Here is a 10,747-nt window from a genome sequence, read left to right as displayed (position 1 = left end):
TATTATAACTAAAGGCAAAACTGTTTTTCTCTTAGCTTTGGATAGAATGTAGATTCATCCCATCATCAAAAAAAAAAAAAAAAAAAAAAAAAAAGAACACAAAAAGTCCTGGACTTAACACTACTGCACTTGAACGATTCAACAATCATGTATACCAGGGATATACAATTAGCGGACCTCCAGCTGTTGCAAAACTACAAGTCCCATCATGCCTCTGCCTCTAGATGTCATACTTGTGGCTGTTAGAATCTTGCTATGCCTCATGGGACTTGTAGTTCTGAAAAAGCTGTAGGTCCGCTAATTGCATATCCCTGATGTATACTTATAAGTTAGTAATGCGTTGGTGCATGGTTCCCCAACAATTGTCAAAATTCAGGTCCACACCTTCTGGATCATGCTTTAAGAGCTGCCATTGCCCAGGCACCCTTACATATCTGGTGGGATTGCTCCAGGATTAAAAGATTTTGGACCAACGTGTAGCAAACAGCATACCCAGTCCTTGGAAAGGGCATCCACAAATCTCCAAAAGGAGGCCCTTTTGAATTTAAAGCCACTTGACTCCACCAACACTCAAATTTCAATTACTGACGTTCATCGTAACGACAGCAAAGCAAATTCTGGCAGTCCTCCACACCAACAATAACCCAAGTAAAACTAAAATGGTGTGGATTTTGAGCCACGAAAATAATGGCAGCAATACTGTCAGAACCCATAAATTTGAAAAGATATGGTCCCCATGGATAGACAACTACCTTCTGAAAAAACCTAGACAAGTCCCTGCTGCATGCATAGTAGGGCCCCTTCTATGACCAGTCTGGCTCTGCAGATACCCTAGAGAACTTGTTTCCTGGCAACCCTCCTTTCCATTTCCACAGGTCCCTCTTCCCGCACTATCCTGCGGTAAGTTCCTAGTTCTGTCTCATTCTGTTCTTCTGATAGCATCGTAAGAACTGAAGATTTATTTAACCGTTGGCAGTACAGATGCTGTATGCAGTCCTTAAAATCAGTAGGACTAGTGCCTTTGTATATTTATTGGTATCAATGCATTCCCCTAGCCAGTACTGTAACTTTTACAGTTCATACCTTTTTCTGCAGGATTATGCATTTGTATAATTGTGACATCATGGTTCCTGGATACCTATATGTGAAACTGAGGGTTTACCATTTGTATTTCAATATGTTTTTCTAATAAAAGTTTAATGGAAAAGAAAAAGTCCTTCCTGGACTTGAACAGGTTTAGCCAAGAACTTGACATACTAAACTATTTCAAAACAGAAAATCATTGGGAGGGTGAATGAAGCATGCGCGTCCTTAGGTTGGCTGAAAAGCCTCTAACCAGAGGTGGGAAAAATCAGCACAGTGCTCAAGAGGCCAACTGAATGAATCAAACCCTATCCCATTCCAAAACACGTTGGACTTGGAGCTTGCATATACATCTTCAAATTCCAACTTCCTGTATGCCTAATTATGCCCATGGCTATAGGACCACTGGGAGCAAGGGTAGAAATGGATGGTGCAAGCACAGTAGGGGCTAGACACAGCATTGACTTTTTGTGCAGCACCATGTAGGGGGTCACACCATTAGAATGAAGGATCTGGCTATGTGCCTTCCACTGAGGGGGTGGGAGGAAGATTTAGGGAACGACTTTACTATAAAAAGGACAACTTCCCTAAAGTACAACACTGCTGAAGGAGGGGGGGGGACCCCACAAAAATGCAGTACTAGACTTCCAGAACCAGTTCACACCAGATGCAATTCCGTGCACTTTTTTTCTGCACTACAAATGCATGCACAGTGTTTTCCATGTATTCCAACGGCTCTAGTTCACACATCACGCAGTCAGTTTCCGGTGCAGAAACTGACTTATGGTGTGAACTAGAACCATTGGATACATGGAAACACTGTGTACGCATTCTGTGCAAAAAAAAAAAAAACGCACATAACTGCATCTTGCGTGAACTGGCCCTAGAGGCACAAAAATGTAATTGCACATGCACTGAGGGAAACAGGCTACTATTGCTAACCACCCGAATGTGCTTCAATAGTCACTTATTGCCCCCCCCCCCAAAAAAAAAAAAAAGTTCAGCTAAATGATACCAGTTGAAATGCTCTATATAAAACACAATCTCTTCATTGACACTGGTATTCTGTACAACTGCGTCAAAGTCACATTGTCAAAAAACACAAGGTCACGCTTTCAGAACAAGCCATAAGCTTTATTTAAGTGACCTCTACTGTTAATGTAGGTCAGGTTTAAATTTAAATAAGCAGTCTGATCCCTTCATATTATGTGGGCCCATTCAACATTTTGGTCTAGAAAACATATTTAAAAGGCTAATGGTCATGCCCATGCTCTTCATAGCCATCTGGAAGAGGATTTACGTGAGCGTTGTGGAAAAGACTTTTTGTTCCATCTCCCCAGGGAAATTTCTGTAAAAAAAACAACTGTGTTAGTAAAAACTAGCAAATTTTACATTTGTATAATCCTAGAGCGTTTAAAAGAAGTAAAATATTTCAAAAATTGAACATTTATAGACATTTCAATGCTAGTGCCACAATTTATTATTTAGTACAGGCACTTATAAAGCACCGGCAATTTTCATAGCTCTTTACATATACAGTCACATCAGTCCCTGCCTTCAAGGAGCTTACAATCCAAGGTCCCAAACTCACATACACACACATACTTGGGCCAATTTAGTCAAGCGCCAATTAAAATGAATGTAAAGTCTTGGGCTTTTTTTTTCCCTATTAACCCCTTCCCGCCGACCGTACGCAGATATGCGTACTCTGTTTCCGGGGTTATACCGGGATGATGCCCGCAGCTGCAGGCATCATCCCGGTACCGTTGTTTACAGCGGGCGATCGGCTACATGACGTCACTTCCCGTTTACTCGGCTGCCAATGGCGCCGAATTTAAAAACATATACAGTATTCATATACAGTATTCAGAATCGCCGTTTGACGATCTGAATACTTTGAAGTGCAGAGGAGGGATCGGGGGTCTTTTAGACCCCCGATCCCTCCATAAAGAGTACCTGTCACCAACTATTACTGTCACAAGGGATGTTTACATTCCTTGTGACAGCAATAAAAGTAAAAAAAAAAAACAAAACTTTTTTTTTAAAAACAATTTATAAAATCTAAAAATAAATAAAATAAATTTTTAAAGCGCCCCCGTCCCCGCGAGCTCGCGCAGCGAAGAAAACGCATACGGAAGTCGCTCCCGCATATGTAAACAGTGTTCAAATCACACATGTGAGGTATCGCCACGATCGTCAGAGCGAGAGCAATAATTCTAGCACTAGACCTTCTCTGTAACTCTAACCTGGTAACCGTAAAAAAAAATTTAAAGCGTCGCCAATGGAAATTCATAGCTACCATAGTTTGTCGCAATTCCACGAGTGCGTGCAATTATAAAGCGTGACATGTTTGGTATCTATTTACTCGGCGTAACATCATCTTTCACATTATACAAAAAAAATTGGGGTAACTTTACTGTTTGGATTTTTTAAAATTCATGGAAGTGTCCCTTTTCCAAAAATTTGCGTTTAAAACACAGCTGCAAAAATACCGTGTGATATAAAATATTGCAACAATCTTCATTTTATTCTCTAGATTCTCTGCTAAAAAAAAATATATAATGTTTGGGGGTTCTAAGTAATTTTCTAGCAAAAAATACGGATTTTAACTTGTAAACACCAAATTTCAAAAATGGGCTTAGTCATGAAAGGGTTAAAATAATAAACATGTTATGTTATATTTACCTGCTCTGTGTTGTGGTTTTGCACAGAGCAGCCCAGATCCTCCTCTTCTCGGGTCTCTGACCCCTCCCTCCCGTTGAGTGTCCCCACATCAAGCAGCTTGCTATGCGGGCACCTGAACTGAAGCTTCGTGTCCATCCAGACACAGAGCTGCGGTTAGGCCCCACCCCCTCTCACCTTATTGGCCGAGTTTGATTAACAGCGGGAGCCAAGGGCGCCACTGTCGTGTCTCAACCAATCAGGAGGGGAGTCCCGGGCAGCTGCAAAAAAGTGGCTTTTTATCTTAACGCATTGAGATAAAAATGCCCTTTACCCTACCAGCATGTCTTTGGAGTGTGGGAGGAAACTGGAGTACCTGGGGGAAACCCATGTAGGCACAGGGAGAACACGTAACACCAGGCAGGTTGCTGCCACTTTTGGTTCTAATGTCCATTCGCTGCTTTTACATAGAGGCATAACACTTACATTTAGAATCACTTTAATGTATTTTGTTCTTTAAAATAACATGTCATACTTAGCAAGTTTTGTACAGAGCAGCCCCAATTCTCCTCTTCTTGGGTCCTCTGCCGGCACTCCCCCTCCTATTGCCCCCATAGCAAGCTGTTTGCTATGGGGGCACTTGTGTGGGCTTGCTCCCAAGCCTTGCTGTCTGCGTCAGCAGGACCCAGCCTTGCCCCCTCATCACTGGCCACCACAGGGCGGGACGGGTAACTGCATGCAGGTGGTTCCCTTAATGCATTATGGTAAAAACCTACCTTTAAAACCCCCCTTTAACTACTTACCACTCGCACTATAGCAAAGAGACGGCTGCAGAGCAGACCTTAATTGCTAGGAGGGTGTCCATGGACGTCCTCCCGAGCAAGCGCTGTCTGCACGACCCTGCGGGTCGCGCGCGGCACGCTCTGTGATCACCGAGTCTGAGATTCGGCTGATCACAGATCCAGGCCCCTTACCACGTGATCAGCTGTCAGCCAATGACAGTTGATCAGGTGATCAAAACAGAAGCTTGGTAATCTGTATTTCTTCTTCCTCACGCTGTCAGCATGAGGGGAAAAAAAAAAAAAGGAAAAGCCAATCAACGGCTTCTGTCAGAGGGACATTGGTCCCTATCACAGAAAGCCAGCTGCATTTCTGTGCCACCAGTGTCAGCTTCCAGTGCCCACTGTTCCACCAATCAATGTTGCCCCATCAGCGCACATCAGTGAAGGAGAAAAATTACCCGTTTTCAAAATTTTATAGCAAACTACGAAACAATTGTTTTTTTCAAAATTTTCAGTCCTTTGTTTTATTTAGCAAAAAATAAAAAAACCCAGCAGCAAATACCACCAAAAGAAAGCTCTGTGTGGGGGGGGGGAGCTAAAAATGTCATTTGGGTAAACTGTACCATGACCACGCAATTGTCATTCAAAGAGTGACAACACTGAAAATTGGTCTGGGCAGGAAGGGCCCTGCCCTGTAAGCAAGTGGTTAATGCCATTAATCTCTGTAACTAGCCCACCATGCCAAATTGTCCAATGAATGATAGATGAAGGAACATGCATTCACATATGGATACACACAATTGTATGGAAACTTTTTTTTGCAATTTTACCATGGAAAACCTCAGTATTTTACTGGCCACCATTATATATATATATTAGCAGGAGTAGAAAGCACTATAGTTGAACGCTTGCCATAACGTGCACCCCACCATTGCTGACAGGTACACACGGTGTATTATACAATTTTAGAAAGGGAAAGCTTTTGGCAGAAGAGTTCCACTTTATGATGTATCATGTCTGAAATTAAAAGGAAGAGGGAGGTGGTTAAAAAGGTAATAGCTGCAAGGGGTAATCTGACTCAAGTAGTTTTTTTTTGGTGAAGTAGGCTTCCTTGAATAAATGACAGTTCAAGGACTGCCTAAAAGGTGGATAGGGTAGGAGCTGACTTACTGGGATAGGGATTTTCAGAGGTTCTGGAAAAGTCCTGGAGGCAAATGTCAATGGCAGCGGAAAGGTCTAAGATTAGGAAGATGGAGTAATGACCATTGGTTTTAGCAGATAGTTAGTGAGTTTTAGTAGGGCAGTTTCAGTGGAATGTTGCAGGTGAAAACCAGACTGTAGGGCAGGGCAAAACTACAAGTCCCATCATGCCTCTGCGTATCATGCTTGTGCCTGTCAAAGTCTTGCTATGCCTCATGGGACTTGCAGTTCTGCAACAGCTGGAGGTCCGCTAATTGCATATCCCTACTGTAGGGGATCAAGAAGGTTGTCGTCGGTGAATTAGCAACCCATACGGTTGTGGACAAAGCATTCAAGAAGCTTGGAGGCAAACGGCAGCTGGGTCTTATGTTCCAGCGAGGTTTTTTTTTTAAAGTATAGGGGTAATCAGTGCTTGTTTGAGCAGGGAGGAAAAAGTGCCAGAGGAGAGGGAGAGGTTGAAGATGTGGATTGGGAATCACACTTATGCGAATTGACTCCATTTCAGGCCCGATTCTTCCCTGAAAATGAACAGGGATGCACCGGAACCCTGCTGTGAGCTGCATTCGTAGTAGGTTTGGGTGGCACTGATATGCAGCACTGATAGGCATCCCTGGTGGCACTGGTAGGCATTGGAGTGGGCACAGATTGGCAGCTGTCTGGGGGTCTAGGGGCATACCTGGTGGTCCAGTGTGGATGGCTTCCCTGGTGGTCCTGGGCGGGATCCGAGGGGGGGGCTGTGCTGATAAACGATCAGCACAGATCCCCCCCCCCCCCCCCCCCCCCCGTCAGGAGAGCAGCCGATCGGCTCTCCTCTACTCGCGTCTGTCAGACACGAGTGAGGAAAAGCCGATCACCGGCTCTTTTTACATCGTGATCAGCCGTGATTGGACACGGCTGATCACGTGGTAAAGAGTCTCCGTCAGAGACTCTTTACCTAGATCGATGTTGCAGGGTGTCAGACTGACACCCCGCAACAACGATCGCTGCGATGCGCACCCCCGGGGGCGTGCAGCAGCTCGATATTCCTGATCACATCATATGACGTCCGGTCAGGAATATCAAACCACTTTGCTGCCGTCATTTGGTAATAGGGTGGGCGGCAAGTGGTTAAACTTTTTTTTTTTTTTTTATACGCAAGATTCATACAAACTTTCACCTATAATTAGATTAAATTCTAATGCGTGAATTGTGTGTCAAAACATGCGACTAGATCCCATGGGATCACAAGGGGTCTATCTATACACCAAGGTCACGACTTTCATGGACTTTGCATATTCCTTCTATGTTTGTGTGGGTTTCCTCTGGGTGCTCCAGTTCTTCTTCAAAAAAAAAAAAAAAAAAAAAAAAAAAAAAAAGAAACTAGATTACCTGACATCCATTGGGTAGAACCAAGCCCAGTCTCCACCACTAACTAGTTGCCGACCAGGCCATAGCCAAATGACGACTACAGCGCGGTCAGGTAACTCTGGGAGGCTGTCATATGAGGTCCTCTCCCAGAATCTGGCGCGCACCAGGCAATGACAGCAACCCTTTACCACGTGATTGCTCCATCCAATGATGGAGCAATCAGTTGTCAACAGACCGGAGCATGTCCAGTTCAGCTCCTCCCCTCTCACTGATCAGTAGTGTTGCGAGGAGAGGAAGGAGGCTGGTGCAGCAGCGCTGTGGGCTGGATCTGAAGTGCCCACAGCACTGATGTCTGCCCATCCGTGCCCCAGCCATGCTCCACCCGTGGCTCATTCATACTCATCTGTGCCCCATCAGTGCTCATCCATGCCACATTAGTGCCCAGTGTCTCACAAAAGGGTAATAGGTAGTTAAATTAGATGTGCAATTTATGCTCTTAGAACACCTGATGGTACTCCCTGCATGTAGCCAGGCTGTGTAAAAGTCTCACATGTCGTATCGCCATGCTCAGGAATAGAATGTATTTTGGGGTTTTCATTTTTGCTATATACGTTTAGAAATATTTTATAAAATGGACAACTGTGTGTAAAAAAAAAAAAATACATTTTCATTTTCTTTCCAAAAACCTGTGGAAATTGTTCAAAAGACTCAGATTATACGTTGGGATGTGGTTTGCTTTACAAAATGGTCTTTTTTGGGCATTTCCATTGTCGTGGTGCTCCAGACCTTCAAAAGTGTAAGAGGTAGTCAAGAAATGAAATGTGCAATTTATGTCCCTAGAACACCTGATGGTGCGCCCTCGTGTTGGTCCTCTGTATGTGGCTGTGTAAAAGTCTCACACATGTGGTATCGCCATACTCGGGAGTAGTAGAATGTATTTTGGGCCAAATTCATTGCACCTGTACTACAAGATCCCACAATTCAAAGCATCATGTGATTGCTTTGCACTGTTGGAACTTATTGTATGGGTGCTATGAATATACTATGAAAACAGAAAGTGCTGGTCTAGTCAGAGCTTCTGAGGACTGCCTGTCACAGGTGCACTAAATCTGGTATCCAGAGGTGGAGGACTGAGGATTTCTACTCTAAACAGCAACCAACAGTACATGGGACTGATGTTTGAACATAAAAAAAAAAAAAAAGTGAGGAACTGTCGCAGGCTGTGTCAAGAGTGGCCGACTATGCAGGACTCTGCTTTAAGGTGAAAAAGCTTCTGTAACGCAGCTTCCCATCCTGCTCCCCCAACCCTTTTACTTACCTGTGCCCGATCCAATCCAGCAATGTGCACAAGTGCAGCGGCTCCTCATTGGGGAGACTGAAAGCAGCGGGAGCCATTGGCTGTCAATTAAAGCTGTGAAATGGGAGCAGGGGCTCAGGAGCGAGCATGCAAGGGTGTCCCTATGGAAAGCAGCTTTCCGTGGGGGCACCACTGAAAAGGAGGGGTCTGGAGCACCAGCAGGGGACCCCAGAAGTGGATCAGGGCTGCTCTGTGCAAAAGCATTGCACAGAGCAGGTAAAGTACACGTTACTTTAAAGAAAATATGTTTTTCATAGCACTTTAACAAGGAGGAAGATGGGTGAAGATGCACATAATAAATGAAGTGCCTTGGTGACAGGACCTAGAATAGGCTGGCTGCCATTGTGCTGTGACCTTGTGGGAAGTCCCCTGTCCTGTCTGGTTACCTTGGTCCTGATCCGGAGGTGCTCGTAGGGCACAAACTCGGCTCTCTCCTCCTCGTGATGTTGTTTGGCCTTCAGAATAGCGTTCAGCATGCAGACGGCCACACCGGGCACCGCTACCACGTAGGTGAGGATCTTCCATGTCCGGGCTGTGAGGAGACAGAACACATGAGCGCCTCACACACACTACTACCGGGGTGACCTTCACACACCACACACCGCTCTAGGCCGGGGAAGGTGACCCGGGACACCGCCACCCCCGGGAACCTACCTGCATCCCCGTGCTCTGCGTGTGCAGCTGCAGAATACAAGCGGCCCCGGCTAACCAAGGAGCGGCCAAGAACACCGGACAACCTGCCGAACGCCGCCATCATGTCCTCTCTATGGGCAGCTGCGGACGTGAGCAAACTAAGGCACCGCTTTCCCGGAAGGGGAGTGGCCAAAAAATCTCTGCGCACGCGTGAACAATCTGGGCTCGGACCGCCCATACATTCTTGCGCATGCTCCGAACACTCAACTTTCTCCGCACCCTTGTCTTTCGTTATCGCTGGGGAAAGAATGGGCTCGATAGTTATGACAGGATTGTTTTGTTTTTTTTAGAGTGCTGCCATTATCCATCCGTGTCCTAGAGAGCATGTGTGCTTTTATGCTTAAAAACCACACTTCCGAACATTCTGAGATGGGAATGAGGGGCACCTACTAGAAAATGTATATAGGCATAGGACACGCCCCCTGCCACACCCCCTTAAAGGAGAATTAACCTAAAAAAAAAAAAAGTTATTCAAATCCACAAGTGCTTTTTTTTACCACTACTATTCCTTTATATCGGCTTTTAAAATGTACAAATGCAGCAATTTAGAAATTGGATGAAAGGTTTAGCACTGGGAAACACTGTTTGAAAGATAAAAAGTGCATTTTATATACAAAGATATAGATCAGAGCAAAATGAGGAGGACAGAGGGACATTGCTCCAAATCAGGGACAGTTGGGAACTATGTAAAAACGGTTACTGCATTGTACAGAAAACAATGTCATCATTAACCACTTCAGCTCTGGAAGATTTACCCCCTTCATGGCCAGGCCATTTTTTGCGATACGGCACTGCATTAGTCTAACTGACAATTGCGTGGTCGTGCGACGCTGTACCCAAATAAAACTGATGTCCTTTTTTCCCCACAAATAGAGCTTTTATTTGGTGGTATTTGATCATCTCTGCGTTTTATTATTTTTTTTGCGCTATAAACAAAAAAAGACCAACAATTTAAAAAAATATATATATATTTTTTACTTCCTGCTATAAAACACATCCAGTAAAAAATCTAATTTATTCCAATATATATTCTGCAACATATTTTTGGTGCAAAAAAAAAATCCCAATAAGCGTATATTGATTGGTTTGCACAAAAGTTATAGCGTCTACAAACTATGGGATATTTTTATTTATTTATTAACTAGTAATGGCAGCAATCAGCAACTTAAAGTGGGACTGCGATATTGCGGCAGACATTTTGACACTTTTTAGGGACCATTGACACAAATACAGTGATCAGTGCTAAAAATATGCACTGTCACTGTACTAATGACACTGCCTTGGTAGGGGTTTATAGGGGTGATCAAAGGGTTAACTGTGTGCCTAACTAGTGTTTTGGTACAGTGTGTGAGGTGCTTTTACTAGGGGAAGACATGGATCCTAGTCCCTGCTTTGCACAGACACAGGATCCATGCCTTCCTTCCTGATAGAATGGCGATCTGCCTTGTTTACATAAGCAGACTTCTGTTCGGCCTCTCTGCTAGATCATCAGCGGGTGCCTTCGAGTCCGCAGTACCTACCGCTGTGTGTGATCACAGTGGGAGCGGGCCGTGGCAGTGCATATGCTCGCCCCCTACCCGGAAGAGCCAGATCACGTATATATACAGTATGTGATCTAGCGCAC

At 44.5% G+C, this 10,747-nt stretch overlaps 1 protein-coding gene across 1 annotated transcript; it reads right to left on the bottom strand.

Annotated features, from left to right (window-relative positions):
- Positions 1-2,196: 2,196 nt before the first annotated feature.
- Positions 2,197-9,273, bottom strand: COX6A1 (cytochrome c oxidase subunit 6A1). Its single transcript, XM_073629295.1, has 3 exons — positions 9,085-9,273; positions 8,817-8,962; positions 2,197-2,431 (listed from the first exon to the last, which is right to left on the bottom strand). The coding sequence occupies exons 1-3, from the start codon at positions 9,185-9,187 to the stop codon at positions 2,336-2,338; spliced, it is 345 nt and encodes a 114-aa protein (XP_073485396.1). The 5' UTR covers positions 9,188-9,273; the 3' UTR covers positions 2,197-2,335.
- Positions 9,274-10,747: the final 1,474 nt, after the last annotated feature.

This window comes from Aquarana catesbeiana, linkage group LG01 (genome assembly GCF_042186555.1).
Source record: "Aquarana catesbeiana isolate 2022-GZ linkage group LG01, ASM4218655v1, whole genome shotgun sequence".
NCBI lineage: Eukaryota > Metazoa > Chordata > Amphibia > Anura > Ranidae > Aquarana > Aquarana catesbeiana.
The sequence above is the reverse complement of the archived record's forward strand: the minus strand, read 5'-3'. Positions and strand labels throughout refer to the sequence as shown.